A 20,594-nucleotide genomic window follows, 5' to 3' on the forward strand; every position below is an offset into this window, starting at 1 on the left:
AATACGTTTTTATGATTCCCAAATGCACAAGCATATGTTATGATTCTCAAATGTATATACTTTTCTTATCTGCTCTCTTGAGATTAATTCTTGTGCTGAATTGCAACACTTAGGGCTTTTTACATGGCCCTTAGGGCATATCAACATGGCCATTGCTAAATGCTGTCCTGAACCTGCCCTCTGACCACCAACTACCAGAAACCTACTCCACCCCTTCATCGTATTTTACCTGGATTATCAGAAAGGTTTTCACATCTCTCTTCTCAGAAGAGTACGAATCGAGTGATCCTTACTCCAGCAGACTTAGAGATCCAGGGAGCACAGACATCTGACCGTCTTCACTTTGAATAAAACCCACCAATAGTTCCCCATCGACTGGAGGATAAATTCAGGTTCTTTGGCAGGGAATACAATCCCCTTTTGCCAGCTTTATTTGGAAGACTCCCTCCAAGTTTATGCTCAGCTGCTGTCTCCCAGGCTCACATACCCTCATTCTTTCCTGTCTGCTGGGTTTTGCGAGCGATGGTCCCTCTCACAGGGAGTGCCCTTTCACTCTTGTTGGCTGTGTTAATTTTCAGTCCTTCTTGGAGACTTTGCTCCTTACCTCGTGGAAAAGGCTGCCTTTGACCCACCTTTCCTCTCCTGGTTGCCTCCTGGAGCACCCTGCGCCCCCTTTGTCATGGGACATAACCAGGGATAAGGTCCTCAACCTGTTATCTGCCTGCCCAATGGTTTACCAGCTCCTCCTCCTTGAGGAAACAGACTGTCTTGTCCATCTTTTATCTCAGCACTCAGCACCTGGGTAGAGAGTAAGGACTGACTAAATAAATGCTCCTTGAACAGTCATCAAAAAGAAGGCAGTGGCTGAGTAGGGAGAATTGGGGGAGGGGTGGGTGGCAGAGGGTGTGGGGGGAAAGGGAGGAGATGGAGAGAGAGTAGCAAGTGTGGGGCTGCCAGGGGAGTTTGTGAAACCCCCATCCCAGGATCCAGACTTCCCCCTGGTGTCTGGGGATGGGGGTTTCAGACCTGTTGATGCATTCCGGATGGGGGAAGAGCCGCTCTGCCCCTCCCGCACGGGGGTCCTTGGTTCGGGTCACACTTGGGACTATATGGACAGCTTTGGGGACAATCTCTACTGCCCACACAGGGAGGACCTGTCCCCTGCCTTCAACCTAAGTACCTGGGCACTTGCTCACAAGGCTGGGACAGCGGCAGAATGTTGGACGTTACTTTCCGTTCTCATTTTCCTTCCTGCCCCCTCCTCCACCGCCCCTCACCCTGACATCATGGTCAGATGATGATTATAACTCCCCCTTGGGGGGCTTCCTGGCTTTGAAAGTTAGACCTAGGCCTGCTTTCTAGAGACCCAACTAGTAACCACGCAGGAATGCCCCCTTCTCCACTATCCCCACCCCCAGCCCCCATCAGCTAAAGCGAAGGCATTTCATAGCTGAGTCTGAGACTTTTTCTAACTCTGTCCCGACGCTCTGGGGAAAGTCCCAGAAAGAGGAAAGGAGGCCTGCCCAGGGCTGCCTGTATGCACGAGGGAGGATGGGGAACCGGTGGGAGAGCAGAGTGCCAAGGCGGGGAGCTCCTAAGCCCCCCTCGCCGGCAGCCGGGTAACCTCAGGCGAGCCACGTGACCTCAGGTCTCAGTTTAGGAACCTGTAGCAATGGGCCTGACCGCGTCCCTCTGCTACGAGCGTCGCCACTAGGGAGAGGCAAAGGCTCGCAGACACCCCAACACCCGCTCTGGTCGCGCACGCCCGGACCGGGGAGGGGTGGAAGCGGCCACGAGCTCTGGGCCCGGCCGGAGCGGGCGGGCTCCAGAAGGGACGCCCCCCTCCTCACACCCCCGGCTCCGGGGCCCCTCTTCGCCGTGGGAATGAACCGGCGTCCTAGCCTCTGGTGATGCGGAGCTTCGGAGAGAAGCTCGCGTCGCGAGCGGGGAGCCACGGAGAGGAGCGCCCCCTCCCCGGGCGCCCGGGAGCGCAGACGTGGGCGGCGGCGAGCGGCGGCCCCCCTCCGCTCCCCTCCCCTCCCCTGCCGGCCCGGCCGTCCCCTCCCCGCGCGGCGCTCCCGCGTGTGCGGGTGTGTGAGTGCGTGTCTCCCTCGTTCTTCTCACACACGCTCCGGCACTAGTGCAGGCTGCCAGCCGGCGGCTCCGGCTCGCCAGCCCGCCTGCTCCGGCCGCCGCGCCGCCGCCTCTGCAGTCGCAGCCGGGCATGGTGAGTGAGTGAGGTCGGGCCCCGCGCGCTCCCCCGCTCGCCGCCCGACCCCGGCCACGGCCCGCTCCGTCCCTGGGAGCCGGCGGGGGCGCGCGCGCGCGGGGCTGGCGGCCGGGGATCGGGCGGCCGGTGCGCCCCGGGGCCGCCGGGCCCCGTCTCGGGAGCGGGCTCCGCGCCCCTCCCGGCCCCAGCCTCGCTCCTCGAGGGCTGCGCGCTCCCTCCCCGCTCGCCGCCCGCCTCCCAGTCGCCCCACCCCGTGACCGGCTCTCCGTCTTGTCCCGCAGGATCCGCCCGGACGGGGCCACGCCGCCGCCGCTGCTGCCGCCTCCCGGAGCCGCGCTTCGGGTCCCGCCTGAGCCAAGCCGCGCGCGGGGCCGCCGCTGCCGCCGCCGGCGGGGGATGGGGCTGCCCGGGAGGCGCGCCGAGCCCGCGGGGGGAGCGCGGAGCCGGCGCGCAGCCTGAGCCCCGGCCGCCCGCGCTGGGCTGGTCCGTGCGCACCGCCCGCTGCCGCCGCCGCCGCCCGCCGCCCGCCCGCCGCCCGCCCGCGCCCCGATGGCGCCATTGCCCAGGCGCCGCTGACTGCCCCGCGCCGCTCGCCCGGCCCGCGCGGCCCCCCTCGGAGCCCGGCCGGCCCGGGGAGCGGCCTGCCACGGAAGCCTCCCGCGCCCTCCCGCCCGGCCCCGCCATGGCGCTGCGGCGCCTCCTGCTGCTGCTGCTGCCGCTGCTCTCGCTCCAGCCCTTGGACCTGCTGCCCGGAGCCTGGGGCGCCCGCGGCCGTGCCGCCAACCGGACCCTGAGCGCCGGCGCCGCGGCCGTCGGGGGCCGGCGGCCCGGGGGCGCCCTGGCCCGGGGCGGCCGCGAGCTGAACGGCACCGTCCGGGCGCCCGGCGGCCCGGAGGCGGGGAGCCGGCGGGGACAGCCAGCAGCGGCGGTGGCGGCGGCCAGCGCGGCCGTCACCTACGAGACGTGCTGGGGCTACTACGACGTGAGCGGCCAGTACGACAAGGAGTTCGAGTGCAACAACAGCGAGAGCGGCTACCTGTATTGCTGCGGCACCTGCTACTACCGCTTCTGCTGCAAGAAGCGCCACGAGAAGCTGGATCAGCGCCAGTGCACCAACTACCAGAGCCCGGTGTGGGTGCAGACGCCCAGCACCAAGGTGGTGTCGCCGGGGCCCGAGAACAAGTACGACCCGGAGAAGGACAAGACCAACTTCACCGTCTACATCACCTGCGGGGTGATCGCCTTCGTCATCGTGGCCGGCGTCTTCGCCAAGGTCTCCTACGACAAGGCCCACCGCCCGCCGCGGGAGATGAACATCCACAGGTGAGCGCGGCCGCCCGGGGTGAGTGGGGGGCCCCGCCCGTCCCCCCAGCCTCTCTCCCGGCGGCTCACCCCTCTTCTCAGGCTTCCCTGTCCTCTTGGCATCTCACCCACTGCCCTCCCCGGGCTGCCTCCACTCTCTTAAGTCAACTTCCCTCCCCTGCCTCTTTGATAGGCAATAAATCAGAGCCTTCGGCGCCCTCTGCTCCATTTCTTCAGAACCAGGAACGCACGCTTTGGTTGGTAGGGGCATTTACAGGGCCAAATATACATTGGTGGAATCCCCGAGTTTGAGTGTAAGAATTGTGCACCTTCCAATAATCCCGGGTGGGGTTCCAGGGTGCAGGTTTCATGGCAGGTGGGCACCTCGCTGTAGGCGCTTATTTTATTTGGTTTTCTGAATCAAGCCAGAGCAGTCATCTTGGATATAGGGAGCTGAACAGTGTTGGAACCTTACTGAAAAGAGAGTGGACTGAGTGTTCCCCGGTGTTTAGAGAGATGGGGGTGATAGGGAAAGGGAGCCTCCTGGGTAAGCAGGAATTCAAATCTGTGCATTCCATCTTGACCAAGGGCAGATGGTTTCTCTTCATTGCATCCTGCCGAGTAGGATGCTTATCTGCCCTGCTGAGACTGGAGGACTTGTTCTTTTAAGCCCCGTGGGCAGAACTCAGAGTGAATGCTGCTTGCTATGTTCAAGCCGGTGGGCATCTTTCACTGCTTACACCAGGGAGGCAGTGGGGGGCTGCCTCCTGCCAAAACTTATGCCGAGGGCTCAAGGTATGGTTGTCCAGCGTTCCACCGTGACTGCCTCCCACCCTGCCACCCTAGCTTCTGGAGCACCCCTTGGGAGGTCCAAGCCGAGGGAATGGGGAAACCAGGCTCTCTTTACAACTCAGGGAACCATGCACCCAAGGGACACAAGCTCAGCTCTGATGAATGGCTGGACATGGTTCAGCAGAGTCTTTCAAGGAACAAACCCTGCCCTGGAACGTGCCTCCATTTCTGGCACATGATGTGGCCACTGCCCTAGTCATGGAGACCACCCCCCAGACCAGCCCTCCTTCTGAGTTTGCCTGCAGGCTCCCACCCAGAGTCCTAGAGCTTCAGCTCATCTCTGCACTCGGCTTGTTATCCTTTTAGCCTGAAAACCTTCTTCCCTCACTGCTGAGGACATTAATCACCTGTACCTTGATGAAGAGAGAGAAAGGCAGATAGAAATTTCTGGGCATCTCTCTTTTTTTTTTTTTTCCCTGGATACTGAGGGTGTTGAGAAAAGATGATGCTCTGTGGCTGATTTTGAGTCAAAATCCACAAAGTATGAATACTTTAATATTGACAAACTTGAGTGTTGGAACTGAGCTTCCAAAAGGAGGTGGGTTTATCGTCATCGCTCATTAATCCTGAAGCACCATTGCTCCATCCCACCGCCACCTTGCCTCTCAGGGAGTAAGTCAGTGGCTGGAGGGAAAATGATGGAGGAGTTGTGACAAGTAGTTTGTGGTCAGTCCTGGTTCTTAAAAGCAGAGGACCGGGGGGTGGAGAGCAAAATAAGGGCAAGGCACTCTGTCCTTCGGGTTTCATCTGGCAAACAATCCTCTCTCTGGCTCCCCTTCCTGAAGCAGGTGTGCGGGGTCCGTACTCCTCTGCTTCTCCCTCCAGGTTCCCAGGGTTGTCCACCTTCGCTTTCTTTGACTGTTCTGGCCTCTCATCACCCCTTGCAGGCTGGCTGTGGTCTCCAGCTGGCTGATTCCCATGAAGCTTTCTTTGGGTTTCTCTCGTCCCCAGGCCGTTCTTGTCTGCACCCCTTGGGGAAACCTGTCCCTTGCCTTTTCCTCTGCCTCTTACTGAGTTCATTCATCATCCTCTGGGAGGATGCAGGTGGCCTGAGGAGGCTGGTGCTGGCCTCTGTCCTGTGGGCTGTGACCTTGGAGGGAGACGTCCCCGTTGCCTCACCACACTGAATCCTCAGCCCACCCCAAACTAGGGTGACTAGTGTGTGTATGGGTGTGCGGCACAGTATGATGCCATGGGGGCCGTTTCTCTCCGAGCCTGGGGGAGAGAGGTAGCCATGGGAAGGGTGATGAGTTTCAGCCCTCAGACCATTATGTAAATGTGGGCTGCTTCTCCCTCAAATTCACCTCCTGATTTTATTCAGTTCACAGCACCTCTTCCAGCAGCTGCAGGCTCGCCTGATCAGTGCTTGGGAAGCCGTCGTGTTGATGCTTGTTAGGTAGGGGACAGAGCCCGTTTCTGTGTTTAAGGGGGTGGGGGAGGGGACGGAGCATGAGCGAGCCATCTAGGACACTCCCTGAGTGACCTTGGACAGATCAGAGAAACTTATTTTTCAGTTCTGGACCACTTAGGCACATCGCAGCCCACCCCAACCTCTCCCTCGCCAGGCGTGGCAGGGTGAGTTTGCACATTAGCGGGAGCTGCCCACTGACTCCCGGGTGTGCCCGCATGGTACTGCCACGCTCCCACTTTGCTTGGAGGTCGCTGCTTCCTGTCCCAGGGAGTTTGGGGTGCAGATTGTCTTGTTGGGCAGGGGAGAAAGAGATAAATATTCACACTGTAATGAGTCCTCCCTGGAGAAAGTGAGAGAGAAGGGATGTGTACTCCTCGGAGGTCCACGGAGGAGGTGGGACGTGGGCTCTGTTCCGTACTCCTTGAAATAGTACAGCAAAGGCATTTCCTTTCTGAGACGGCAAAGGTTATTTGACTTGTTTCAGCGTGTGAGCCTCTGTGAAGATGGTAGATGAGCAGACGGGCTGAGCAGGAGGGATGTTTGTGGGAGCGATAGAAGGGTCAAAAGAAGGATGTACTTCAGGATGGGCCATCTGCCTCCTCGGGTGTCCAAGCCTGACTGGCCCTCAGCCTGCCCTGTGCGCACCCCTTAGGGTAGGCTTCCCTCTCCCCTCTCCAGACCCTGCAGGGAGGAACAGATTTAGTCTTTTTCAGAAGTGATTAGACCTTCCTGTCTGTGTGAGCCATCCCCTTGCACCCCGCATCTGCAGGGAACCCACCAGCTCTCACACCAAAGCATGTGAGCACGGACTCTCAGCTGGACCCCAGGGCAGGGAGAGAGGTGGCCTTGGGGACCAGAGGTGGAGCCAGGCTCTGGTTCTGGAGAGCCCTGAACATCAGGTGCCTGCTTTTCCCACTTGGGACCCCACTTCCCACCAGGATCTCAGCCTCATCTGACCCTCCCTTTGCACCTGCCCAGGCTGAGACTCAAGCTGCCGGACCACAGGTCGTCTCCGCCGCCGAGCTCAGCGTTCCCAAACAGCTTTGGCGACGCTTCCCTGGGGCTGTCTGTTCAGTGAGGGCCTGCCGAGGCCTCCAGGGGCAGAGGCTCTGCCCAGAACACGGCTTCAGAGAAGGGCTCCCTGTTGACATTCAGTTCTGAACCAGCCCGCTCACATTCCAACCGGTTCCTTCCTCCTCCTCACCCTGTGTTGATTCATTAGAGTCTTGGAGATGAGAATCATTCTGAGGGAGGAACAGTGTGGCTTTTTTATTTTAATGGCTAATGAGCAGATGGGTCAGGAAGCTTTTAGGATGCTGTAGGTGCAGTGGGTGAGGCCAGAGATGCCCAAGGTCCTCACTCCGGCTACCCAGGGAAGAAGGATGGAGGAATTTAAGATGCAGATGGGCGTGGAGAAGTGCTCAGGGCTATGGGAAGAAAAACCTGAGCTGATGTCTTTAGGGAGAAGGAAGCATATTCGTGACCCCAGGTAACCTAATCAAAATGGGCCTACATCTTGAGTTCTGCTTATTTCTAGAAACATCAAGGGAACACTGTGTCCTACCTTTTCTTCCTACCGAAATTAATTACAAACCCGAGGAGCCCTGTTTTGTCCGCACAGGCCACGTAATTGCGGCAGCGGGACCACTCTGCCAACTGATTTAGTGAGTTCTCTTCCCAGGTTCCTGGGCAATGAATTGTCAAATCACTTCAAACACTCCATTTTTTGAGGCACTGTGGGCTCACTAGAGTGAATTGATCTAAACCGAGAGTCAACTTGTATTTTGTTTTTATTTTTTTAAACTTCAAATATAGCAGTTTGAGGGAAAGGAAAAAAAAATGCAGCTTGCCTTGGACTGAAGGTCTTAGCCTTGCATGTTTTCCATTTTCTTGGAGTTAAAAAAAAAAAAAAAACGCAGAGAGAGAGAAGTGAAATTGTGGAAGAATTTAAGAAGGCTTATGGGAGGAGGGGTCAGGGGAAGGATAGCAGGAAGACAGAAAGGAGCAAAAATAGGAAAGGGAGGAAGGTGACCAGGGGCCAAAGGTGGACTGCATTGCCCAGATCCCCAGCGCTTGACTTCCTCCTGACCCCTGCAGCCACGAGTGTGTGTGTTCAGTCAACAGATGAGCCTGCCCACCGGCTATTGGCAGGAGCATTTCAAATCATAAAATGTAAGCCTGTTACCTTTGACCCATGAGGCTAAGCAGAGTTCATTCTTAAAAAAAAAAAAGATATATATATATATATATCGATATAGATATATATCGATATATATATATATACACACACATATATCAATTCAGTTCAGTCGCTCAGTCGTGTCCGACTCTTTGTGACCCCATGGACTGCAGCATGCCAGTCTTGGCTATGCCACGCTTTAGTTGCAGCATGTGGGGTCTAGTTCCCTGAGCAAGGATCGAGCCTGGGCCCCCTGCATTGGGAGCTCAGAGTCTTAGCTACTGGACCACCGGGAAAGTCCCTATGCAGAGTTCCTTCTTGAGAGAGTGGGTCAGCCATGCAAAAATCCTGGCACTTGGGGAGTCCTCCCTGGAATGTTGTTTGCTGTCTTCCTGGGTGCTCCACCCCCACCTCAGCCCTGGAAGGCATGCACTTCTGTCCCCTTTCCTGCCCACCCTCAGAGCATGTTCATTTGGAGAAAGCTTCTGCTGTGGTCCTAAGAGCTGACCCACAGTTTCTGGCTGCTAGGACACAGGAGGAGAAAGAGTCCAGCGCATTGTTTTCAGCCTGTTTTAATGGGAGATCAGAGTGAGCATGCAGTCGATTTCAGATCAACTGTGCAGGAAGCAGTGGTTAAGAGCTGACCAAGAGATGATCCCAGATGGACAGGCCCTGGGGTCTGGGAGAGAAGGAAACTACTCAAAAGGAAGCTTCCTCTTCCTAACTCCTCTGCCTGGTTCTCCATGGCCTGAAGGGATGGTCACAGGTATTCAGTTTGGCTTCTTCCCTAGAATCAGTGAGAATCCCCACTGAGTGGTGGAAGGAGCGCCCAGGCCCTGGCTCCTGGGTATCATCACTGGCCTTCTCTGCCATCCCCATCCCTCCACTCAAAGTCCCGCAGAAGCTTATTTTTGAAATTAGGATGAATTCAAGTGCGCTTTGTCTTACATCCCTTGACAATATATATCCCATGGAGCCACAGAGTTATGGTTTGAACTTCCTGGTGTAAATACCATCTCAGATGGGTGATGGGGACAAGGAACTTTAATGGACTCGATGAGGGCCTGGGCTGCGTTCATTTTTGTGCGCATACTCAGTCTCTTGGTCGTGAACAATTCTTCATGACCCCATGGGCTGTAGCCCACCAGGCTTCTCTGTCCGTGGAATTCTGCAGACAAGAATACTGGAGTGGGTTGCCGTTTCCTTCTCCAGGGGATCTTGCCAACCCAGGGATGGAACTCGGGTCTTCAGTATCTCCTGCACTGGCAGGTGGATTCTTTTACCACTGAGCCCAAGTTTATGTTTGAAATACATTTAAAAATGTGATCCCCCCACCCCTTTTCTCTATCTTAGCAAACACCTACCTTTTATTTCTCTCCAGGTCACATTTATGACTCCACACTGCCAGCATCTTCATTTTCAGGTGCTGCAGACAGGGACGAGGGCTTGGTGGGAAGGTTTATCAGTGCCCTCTCAGAAGGTCTCAGTTCCTTGGCCTTGGGCAGGCTTATTTTTCACCCATTCAGGGCACATTGCTAACCTCATCTATCTATCTATCTATATATATTTAAATTTCTGGAAATGAAACCAAAATGTTCTGAAAAGTCAGAGGAGTACTTTCTTTTATTTTATCATCCGTGGACAGAACCATAGAGTTTTTATTGCTGTCTAGTCATTTAACTTAGCTCGCTAATTTTGTAAGCCACGCAGCTGGAGCCCAGGGAGGCCAGATGACAATGCCAAGGGTCCCCAGGGAGGGAATGAGTGATCTTGAACCAGAAACCATGGTGCTGGTGTCCTGGGCCACCAGGTCAAGCCTTATCTTCTCACCCAGGGGAAAATCTCTTCTATTTTACTTTATGTACGTGTGTCTTAGTCATCACCAGATAACTTTCAGATATTTAGAGATGTGAGTGACAGCCTTCTCCCTCCTCCTACTTCCCTACATTTTTTCCCAGCCCTTTTCTCATTCATTTTTTCCGTCCACTAAAATGACTTCCATTCACTTCCTCGGTCCCTGGCAGTTTCTCAGAATTCCTTTGTAAAGGGCAGTACCCTGCTCTGAAGTTATTGTTATGATCCTTTAAGAAGAGCTGAGTAATGCAGACCATTTGAAGAAGGAAAATACAGCACAAGCCAAAGAGTTGAGAACCAGAGTAATGGGTCGTGGATAAAACTATGGGCAGAAATCTGTAATTAAACACACGGGCTGTGAGTGCCTTCTGTCTCTCCCAGTGATGGGTGGGGATGCTGGAACCCACCAGGCAGATGCACGTTTCAGTTTTTTTCCAGAGACCAGAGCGCCCCTGATAGCTTAGTTGGTAAAGAATCCCCCTGCAGTGCAGGGTTGATTCCTGGGTCGGGAAGATCTGCTGGAGAAGGGATAGGCTATCCACTCCAGTATTCTTGGGCTTCCCCTGTGGTTCAGCTGGCAAAGAATCTGCCCGCAATGTGGGAGACCTGGGTTCTATCCCTGGGTTGGGAAGATCCTCTGGAGAAGGGAATAGCAACCCACTCCAGTATTCTGGCCTGGAGAATTCCATGGACTGTGTAGCCCATGGGGTTGCACAGAGTCAGACACGACTGATTGACTTTCACTTTCAGAGTGCCCCCAGACATCCCTTGGCCCCCAGGGTGGGTGATTTCAGGCCTGTCCTCCAGGACGGCTCTGTGACCTACGGAAACACCTTCACTGCTGCCTATCTTGCTCTTTCTCAGCTCTGGGCCGAGACACCCCAGGGCCGGGGTGCATATAAATTGAGGGGACCAGAGAAGCTTCGAGGAGGATGACTGATGAAGCTGGAAACTTGGGCTCCGTCATTCTGTTGAAATTCACCTCTGTGGCTTGCAGTTTGGGGTTTTTGCCCGCAACATGCCCAAGTCCTCCTGGGAAAGAAGTAGGATGTACCTGTCCTTGTGTGTCATCCTTCTCGGTGGTCACCTTGGGAAGCCACCTGCTGATTCTTCCCTAGAAATTTTCGCCACGGTTCCTCTCTTGGAAGTGCTTTCAGAGCCCATGTGTGTTGTTTTGACTTTTCATCATGCTAGCATATTTTTATCCTTCTAGGGTAGATGGTTATAAGCATCGATGTCGTGGGGCTGAGGCTGATGAATGAAAAGAGGTGTTTGGCTGGTTACTGATCAGAAAGGAGGGAGACCCACTTACCCAGGGGCCGCGTCAGCTGCCTCCAAAGGCAGGTGCCCAGAGGAGGCATCCCAGTACTGAATGCATTCGAGTCCTCTGCTCATGATGACCGCTAGGAAAGGGCCCCTCTCTACATGGAAGGGTGATTACTGCCCTTAAGAAAAACAGCTTTGTGTTCTCCCAATGTGTCTCAGCAGACAGTAGAGGAGCTGGGAGAGGGGAAAAGAGGGGGTTCAATGTGCAGCAAAGGGCTCAAATAGCCACCCAGAAAAGATTAAAAACGGTCTCACATTTCTGCGTGAGATAGTAGACAGGCAGCCCAACTTTCCTAGTTTGATTCTGAGGGTAAAGGGACCCAATTTCTTTGGGATGCATGTGGCCAGGCATGGGAGTGAGAGCCGGGTGCCTGCCATGCTCTGACTTCCCACCCCTCCATCAGAAATGCCAGCACCTCTGCAGTTCGGTAGCACTCAGATGAGGTCACCGCTTGGGCTACACAGCCACTGATGAAGCAGAAGTGTTTGCAAGCACAGAAAAATGGGGTTTCTGGTGAGCATTGCTGGGAGAATCCTCGTGTGGTAACTGCGCCTCCCCAGACCCCCAAAAGTACATTCATTCCATGGGGTTAATCACAGAAATGGAGCCAGGATGGGGCAGGCTGAGTTTAAGGGCAGGTGACAAGGAGCCAGCAGGTGTAGCAGTTGTGGCCAAGTCTTGTTCCTCTTTGGTGCTGGGGAGGCAGTGGGCTGCGCTGCTGTGGGTGGGGCAGGGTGCCTACTTCTCAGTCGGGAGCCAGTGGGTGCTGAGGGGCTGGGGCAAAGCCTCTGCTCCCACCAGCCCCACACGGTCACTCTGGAGCACTCTGGGAGGGGTCAGTTCTGCTCTGTGGCTGGCCATCCCACTCCCTCTGCTCAGGCGTCCAGAAGTGTCTCCCTGGAGCTTCTGATGCACGACCTCATCACCCGTCACTCCAGAAAGCCAGTGTTGAGGACCTGAGAGCTCAGTTAGGTGAGGACTCAAGGTCATGTGGATGAAGCAGGGGTTGCAGGGGATGGGGAAATAGTCAGAAGAGCACCCCTCCTCCAGGACTTCCCTCTGTACCAGGCATCCTGTGTGAGCTCACTGCATCCTTCTACCACCCTGAGTCTGGAGCCTGTTTAACAGATGACAGAATCAACTCAGAGAGGCTTAGTAACTTGCCCAAGATCACACAGCTAGTCCATAGCTGGCCACTGTCTCCTTTGCGGGCCAGCAGGTCACCTGGCTCTCACCTTCCTGAACATAAATGAGTCAGTGATGCTTAGACTACTTGAGAAAGCAAAGAAATCGTCCCCTGTTGTTGTTACTCACTCCGCTGTGTCCAGTTCTTTGTAACCCCATGAATAGCAGCACGCCAGGCTCCCCTGTCCTTCACTATCTCAGAGTTTGCTCAAACTCATGTCCATTGAGTTGACGATGCCATCCAACCGTCTTATCCTCTGTCACCGCCTTCTCTTCTTCCCCCAGTCTCTCCCAGCATCAGGGTCTTGTCCCCTGAGATGTGTCATTTCTGTAAGGGACCGGAGAATGAATGACCTAAGGACCAGGGTTCCTCAAATCAGGGCTGGTGGCCTCACTTGCATTGCATGCCGGCATAAGGCACCCGAGGCAGTGAAAAGGGCTTCTCTTCGAGAATGGATTATGCTGGTGGAGGATTGTGAAGACAATACCAAGAAAAGGTAAAAAGTAAAAACACACAAAAACACACTGGTTTTAATTGGGGGGGGGGGAAAGACCATAAAACAACTTCTTCCTTAAACCTTTGCAATATTGAAAGGACGCCCCCAGAGCAATTCTGCAGGAGTCCTGGCTCCTGAGAGAAAAGAAGCGATTTGAGGGGCGAGAGGATGGACCTCGCGCCATTCCCAGTTTTAATTACAAAGATGTACGGCTCACAAACAGCTCCATTTATCACAGCTCCCCACTCTGCCCCATTTATAACATCGAGCACAGCACTCGCCAGACCCAGAATCCCGGCCAGCTCAGCCTGCCTCCCCGCTCTACTTCTGCTCTTTCTCGTCTTGATGTTCTGCGCCCTGTGTTCTCATTCCTCAGTCTTCACTGGAGTTTCTCTGCTTCTCCAGGCCTCAAGCCCTCTGTCCCGAAAAGCCCATGAAAAGGAAAGAGCCCTGGGTTTTGCTCTCTAGCTTCAGCCATCTTGACCGCTGGCGGTGGTCACAGTCACGGTCACAGCCATGGTGGTGGTCCCTGGCAGAGCTCACGTTCCCGGGTCTGCAGCTTAGGTCCTTAACCCTCCGATCAAGGCAGGTGTGGGAGTGTGGAGGTTTCTGGGCACTGTTTGCAGCCCCCACCCTGGTCAGAGGGGCAGGAGAACCCTGGACCCTCTTGCCCTGGAGCTGCTGTCCCCACCTCGGGACCTGTGGAAGCTGAGTTCTAGTCGGGCTCTGGGTGGCCACGCGCTTGGCCCCGTTCCTCAGCGTTTGGGAGGGGAGTCACAGCTTTCTGCAGGCTTCACAAACACTCTCATTCTTCTTTGCTTTTTTGGCATTTGGTTTCATGTACTGTTCCCATTAGCTCCGACATTAAAGTCTCATTACTTAGGACATCTGTCCTCTGGACAGAGTCGCCGTTCCCTCAGCCAAATATCCTCTTCTGGGAAGGAGGCTTCCCACCCAGACAGTCAACACTTCCTTCTTCCTTCCATCCTGCTGGTCCAGCGAAGAGGGATTTGAACCCTGGTAGTAGGTGCCAGAGTGAGAAGGAGGGGAATATGTCCAGAACCCATCCACCCCCCCGCCACCCCAGACTCTGAGGTCCTGGGGTACAGACCCCCGGGATCTGGGGCAGGGAGGGAGCCAAACCCCATACTAGCAAAGAGGATGTCTCCAGGAGAGCTTTGCTCCCTCAGTCCTCTGATCAGCCTTGGATCCTGTCGGTAGGGACTCTGGCCTTGGTCACCCCCATGTCTGGGCAACTGAAGGTGGCCTATGTTAACCAGCCCACGTGCTGAAGCTGCTCCAGAACTTTGGGAAGAATCTGGACTCCAGCCGCCCTCTTGGACCTTCTCTGCCTTTTTATTGTATCCTGAGAAATCTGCCTGAACATTCCCAGGAGTGCTGTCCCGTCGGCTCAGAAGGCTCTTCAGGCTAAGGGAACTCACTCAGCTCTTGTGCTCTCAGATCCTCAACAGCCAGCTTCTTATCCACCTCTGTGCCAGCGCCCCTCCCCCCCCCAAGCATCTGCGAAGAGAACCCGGCTTTCAACAGAGGATCTGCTGCTTCTCCGTCTTTTAAGTCACATCATTAAAATGTTGCTTCGTGTTCCTTTCGGTGTCTTTAACCACCACGGCCTCTGTCTCCATCTGTCCTTCTTTTGATTCCTCCTCTGTTGAGAGTTCTTTTATTTCTTTCCTCACTTCCTCTAGTCCTCCTTCTTAAACTTGTCCTGTCCTGCTGTAACTTCATTAGGCTGCATCGATTCAGACTCTGCTAATTCAAAATTTATCCAAATGGGACCTCAGCGAAGTTGCTTTTCTTTTCTCTGTCTGATAAAAAGCTGATGAACAGATTAATAGCTCAGAGGAGACTGCAGGGATGGTACGGGGTGCATCCACCAGGCAGAAAGACAGACTGTGTTCAAGTGGGCTCTTCTGCAGACAATCGGCATGCTAATTACAAATCATTCTTATCTGGTCAATAAAGTAGCTCTCCGAAGATCAATTTTTTTTTTTTAGCCTAGTTGGTAATCCTGCAATGGCCCAGGAAGCAGTAAAAATGCATTTCCTTTCAAGTGTGTTATAATTTCCACGTCTGTGTTATTGAGTGAGATTACTAGCCCGCCCCCATTTCTGCTGGGTTGGTGATGCTTGCCCATCGGGCTGCTTCAGATTCCCTTTTGGATTCCCTCTGGGGGCTCCCACTAATTTCCCTTCTTTTTGTTTTCTGTTATTTTTTATTTCCCTGAGGTTTTAGAATCCGTAAACTCTTGCTCTCAGCTTTGATGGATTATGCCACCACGTGGGGCTCCCCTCACTCCCTTGGGCCACAGGATGACCAGCTGGGCATGAGAGCTTAGGGACCTAGAAGCAGACAGGATGGCTGGCCCTGTCTCTGGGTTTAAGAGGACAGAGATCTCTGTCTTGCCTCCGTCCGTTCTTTCGCTATTATCTGTTCCTGCATTGCTGTCCCGACCCCACCCTTTGGATTGACCAGGCAGCTTTGCATCCACTGTAGGACGAGATAGGATGTCCTTTGTTATTGTCCAGCGGCTGAGTCTTGTCCGACTCTTTCTGAAACTCCATGGACTGCAGCACGCCAGGCTTCCTTGTCCTTCACTCTCTCCCAGAGTTTGCTCAAACTCGAGTCCATTTGGCACACCACTCCAGTGTTCTTGCCTTGAGAACCCCATGGACAGTATGAGAAAGGATGTCCTCAGAGGCACCCTTACAGGAAAGGACCTTGGCCTCTTTCCCTTGGCCTGCTTTAGCGGCTCTCGAGGGACCCCTAGCTAAGCCCCCTTCCTCTCGCTCCTGGAGGTTGGCATCCATCTTCCTCTGCCTTAGAGCGTTTCCTGAAGATAGGAAGCAGGCTCATCACTTCTGTCACTCTCCGTGCCCATGACCATGGGTGAGCCCCTCAGCCCTGCTCTGGCCTGTTGCCCTGCTCTGGGGTAGGGGACTCTCTGGTTGTGGAGGCGTGTTCTTGTCTGGCCCCTTCTGTTCTCAGCGCACCTGGGAGGCTCAGGTCCACAGAGATAACTCGTGTCCTTACACACGTGGCTGCCCTGGCCTGTAGGAGAAAATGCATTTTCCTCGCACACTCTACTCATATAGGAATGCTGTCTGCATGTGGCCTCTTGTGAATGCTTGTCTTTAACATCTTAAACTCACGGACCCTCTTGGTTCCCAGGGGCAGATGACACGTTTTAGTGCCTCTCCCTCTGGGCACCAGATGTGTCTAGAGCTGGGGCTCTCTCTCCCCCTGGAGGTGGTAACGTTCTCTTCCTCGGATGCAATTCTCGTTCAGTTAATTCTCGTGGGAAGCCAGTATTGACTTCCTTCTGAGGCCTGCCCACTGGAGCATGGGCTTCCCTGGAAGAATCCACCTGCAATGCAGGAGACCCCTGTTTGATTCCTGGGTCAGGAAGATCCCCTGGAAAAGGGATAGGCTACCCACTCCAGTATTCTTGGGTGTTCCTGGAGGCTTAGTCAGTAAAGAATCTGTCTGCAATGCAGGAGACCTGGGTTCGATCCCTGGGCTGGGAAGATCCTCTGGAGGAGGGCCTGGCGACTCACTCTAGTATTCGTCCCTGAAGCATCCACAAGGACAGAGGAGCCTGGTGGGCTACAGTCCATGGGGTCACAAAGAGTCGGACACGGCTGAGCGACTAAGCACAGTGGAGCAACCTCCACCCTTGGGTACTGAACCCTTTCAATAGTTGCATTGATGTGAAGGTGCTTGAACTTGGAAATGGCAATAGTGTTTATAATTGTTGTTTTTTTAAAGAAGGAAGGAAAGAAGACAGAGAAAAGAAAAAGGGATGTAGGAAGAAGAAAGAAAAAGAATAGCTGAATCTTTTGCAGAAAATGTTGCCCTGGTCCGTCTAACCCATTTGCCCTTTAAATACCTGGACAGAATCCTTGTTTTGCTTTTTGCGCCCTAGTAGAAGCCTGACTTGTGATGGTCTCGCAGGGAGGAACAGGCACTCAGCACTTGGCTTGCAGAATCCAAGTTCAGAGTTTGGCAAAGCTGGTGTGTGACCAGATGCATTTCTGACCTTAGGCCTGAGTGGAAAATATGGGCTGTAGGTGGTCCCTTCCAGAATGACCCGTAGCCACAGGCCTGCCATGTGGCTCCCTCTCCATGGCAGGCGTTTTGCCATCTGGCTTGCCTGAGTCAGCTGCCCGGCTCCCCTCTTCCACCTGTATACATGTGCTTTCCTCGTGGTTCTATTGGCTGAGCCTCTGTAGACCCTGGGAGATTGTATTTGGGTTTATTTATTAGTCAAATATTTAAGTAGTGCTTACAAGGTACCGGGTTCTGTTCTAAGTGCTCTGCAAATACAAACTTGTTTAATCCTCGTAATAACCCTAAGAGGTGGACATTATTTTGAGGCCTTAGTGTTTTGGCCTTAGTTTTTCAATAAGGACACAGAACCTCAGGGCACTTAAGCAGCCACCTCATGATCACCAGTATCCTGAAAGTGAAGTGAGAAGTGTTAGTCACTCAGTCATGTCTGACTCTTTGTGACCCCATGGACTAGAGCCCTCCAGGCTCATCTGTCCTTGGAATTCTCCAGGCAAAAATACCAGCCTGGGTAGCCATTCCCTTCTCCAGGGGAATCTTCCTGACCCAGGGATCGAACCCGGTTCCCCTGCATTGCAGGCAGATTCTTTACTGTCTGAACCAACAGGGAAGACCCACCAATATCCTGAGTTGTCAGAATTCTGACCCAGGTACTCTGGCTCCAGACTCCCATATTTAGCTAGTAGGTTATACCACCTTCCTCTTGCCTCTCCTATAGATTTATGCCTGTGCTTACAGCAAATCGAGAAGATGACTCCAACAGTATCAACAATAAGAGCAGCGGCAGGTTCATTTATTAGCTCGTCTATCACCTGGCTGCCCAAGTGGTCCTGCTAACAGATCTTGGTAGCATTTCCATTTCTCATTTCCAAAGGGTAGCTGCCTTTCACCCATGCAGATCTTTGATGCATGCTCAGACAATCCAAACATTTCTGTAAAAGTCCGTGCTTGGTATAGATGCTACCGAATTTCCTAGGCATGGGTAGATTTTCACGTAATTCATGAGACAAGGGCTGGTGCGTGGGGAGGAGACACTATTAGGGATGAATCGCGGTTCCTGGGGATGTGCGTCGACTCTGTGCCGGGCCTGAGGCTGGCCGTGGGGGACAGGTGCCCACGGGGTTGCAGGGATTGCCCTGCTGGCCTGCAAAGCAAAGCAGGCCAGCTGAGCTTTCCCTTGCTAAGTTCGGCCGTGCTTATTGGCCGTGATGAATTCCGACTGGGCTGGGGACAACTCGGACCTGGGGAATGGCTGGGCGCAGATGCACAAACATTGTTATCGCAACAAAAGAGATTCTCGCCATCCATTCGGAGCCTCTGAGTATGTGGAGAGCGGTCTTGTGCGCACACAAAGCTGGCAGCTGTGTTTTTCAAGTGGACTGTGAGAGAACCAGGAAAAGGAGAACTGAATCAAGCCATTCTCCTTGGTCCATGCTTATTAAAAATATATTCACTTCAATTGTCTGGAGTTTGTGTTTCAGAGGATAAAAGCACCCTGGCTGCCCAGTAGATAAGGATGAAGCTGAGGGGAGAGAGGATGCTGGCTGTTTCCTGAGTGGCAGGGTCAAGTAAAAGCTCAGTCATCCAGGACTCAAATAACCAGGATATTTCATTTAACCAGAGTAGAACATCTACCCTCTACTTTTAGGAGAAATAGCGCAGAAGTAGCAATCAGAATCGTCCATGGTTCGTTCCGCAGTTTTTATAGGAATTCCATTTCCCAGCTTGCCTCCATCCTACTGGGTTTTCTCTGTGAAGAGAACTAAAGATTAGGTTGGTGGCCCTCTCATGGAAGAACCTTGCATTTTTTATAAGTAATTATATTCAGTATACTCTACTTAATTAGGCAGGAATGCTTTTAGAAAATTCTTCAAAAACAAGAGTGTTCTCATTAGTCGTTAGGAAGAAAAAAAACATTAACCAGAATAGCTTATTCATGGAATAGTTCATCTGTTTGGCCTTTTATCATCCCTATCCAAAAGCATAATTTTTTTTCCTGCTCCTCCGGAAAAGAGAAAGGTCCTGATTAAGAGTCTCAACTCTCCGGCTTGCCTCGCTCTTGGTACTGAAAAATGTACTGAACACCAGCTAGACTGATTTCCCCGCTTCCGTGGTGGTTATGTGGCCCTGAGAGCCAGGGACGTGGCAGTGGCAGAAGGCTGGCTCCCATCTGTTCTGCTTCAGTGAGCAGAAATATACGTGGGCTCTTCATGGAAAGTATGTGAATTGAGATCAAAAAGACTTCTGAGATTAACTAAGTGTTCCTAGCTTCCCTACTTCATTTAAGGGGAACCTAAGTTTTCCTTTCTGCCCAATGAGTCATGATCAGGACAAAACAGTTCCAGGTATTTTATGGGGCATCCTTTTGCCACATTTGTTTTCAAACTTGGAAACTCCACGGAGTCCTGGGACTTCTGGATGGGACTTCTGGCAAGAACTCCGTAGAGTAGGGCTCGTGCAGAGCAGGGGTCTAATGAAGTGTACTGGTGTTCTACTCAAGGGTTTCATTTGATGGAAGATTGCCTGCTAGCACAATGTAAAAACTTTCATCGCTGTTGATTTTGATGGTGATAACTCACTGAGGTGAATAGAAATGGGCAGTTGGGTGACCACTGAGTTCTGTCTGGGTAGATTTTCTACTAAAGATTGAACACACTGTACAATGTCATATTCAGAGACCATTTTAGGAACATAGTAGGTAAAAAAGTAAGTATGATTAATGATGGAGGATTGGAAGGAAAGATGGATGGATGGATGGATGGATGGATGGATGAAAGGATGGATGGATGAACTGATGGAAGGATAGGTAGGTTGATGTTTGGGTAGATGGGTGGGATGGATGGATGGGTGAATAGACAGACAAATGGGTGAACGGATAATTCAGTGGTATAAAGTCAGCCTCTTAGTTGAACCCACTTACATTTGAAATCTGGATTTACCGCTTATTAACTGTGTAATGTTCGGAGTTAGAGTAGGAGAGGTTCAGAAAAAGAATGAGACTGGCGCTCTACAGGAACAGATCACCTTTAATGAGGTGAGAAGGGGCAGCAGTCAGATTAGCGAGCTGCTGTACTTATCTAAGAAAAGAGTAAGTATATATAGGCATGTATGTAGAAAGCTACTGTCTTAAGGGGGCCTGTTCTTCTCCAAGGTTGCTGGGAGTAATTATCTCTTAAATGGCTGGGGCAAGGAGTTCTGGAGATTGGCCAGAGGCTGGGCTGGCTTGGAGCTGGGCGTAATCAACCTAAAGTCTATTTTTTTCTTTGGAAGAGAAAGTTCTTTGTTTCGCCTAGAATGGTGGGGAGGACCTGGAGGGGAGTTTTAACTCCAGGCCACCTTGAGCCATGCAACTTTCCTTCAAGCTGTGTGACCTCAGGCAAGATATCTAACATCTCTTAGTCTTAATTTTCTCATCAGTTAACTATGGTTACCAATAGCACCTACTCTATAGGGTCCTTTTGAAGATTATGTAAGATCGCACATCAAAGAGTTTAGCACTATGTCTGGCACATAGTAATTGCTCAGTAAATTAAAGCCTTTAATTTCCCAAGCTGGCAGGACTATGAAGCAGAGTTATAACCAAGGTTTTCTTTACTTTTCTAATGTTGAGAGAATCGTTTGCCATTTTGAGACAGATTTCATGTCTTGAATGCAAGTAGCACACGTCAGAA

The 20,594-nt window shown here is 52.9% G+C and overlaps 1 protein-coding gene across 2 annotated transcripts in view; it reads left to right on the plus strand.

The window, feature by feature from the left end:
• Nucleotides 1-2,891: 2,891 nt before the first annotated feature.
• The window catches only part of SHISA6 (shisa family member 6), a 264,704-nt gene continuing 247,001 nt past the window's right edge, over nucleotides 2,892-20,594 (plus strand). For both annotated transcript variants that reach the window (XM_042255674.2, XM_042255675.2), the window contains exon 1: nucleotides 2,892-3,553. In XM_042255674.2, coding sequence (XP_042111608.1) covers nucleotides 2,913-3,553 — 641 coding nt within the window. In that variant the 5' untranslated portion in view covers nucleotides 2,892-2,912. The remainder of the gene's footprint in view (nucleotides 3,554-20,594) is intronic.

The sequence above is a fragment of the Ovis aries genome, chromosome 11 (assembly GCF_016772045.2).
Source record: "Ovis aries strain OAR_USU_Benz2616 breed Rambouillet chromosome 11, ARS-UI_Ramb_v3.0, whole genome shotgun sequence".
Taxonomy (NCBI): Eukaryota; Metazoa; Chordata; class Mammalia; order Artiodactyla; family Bovidae; genus Ovis; species Ovis aries.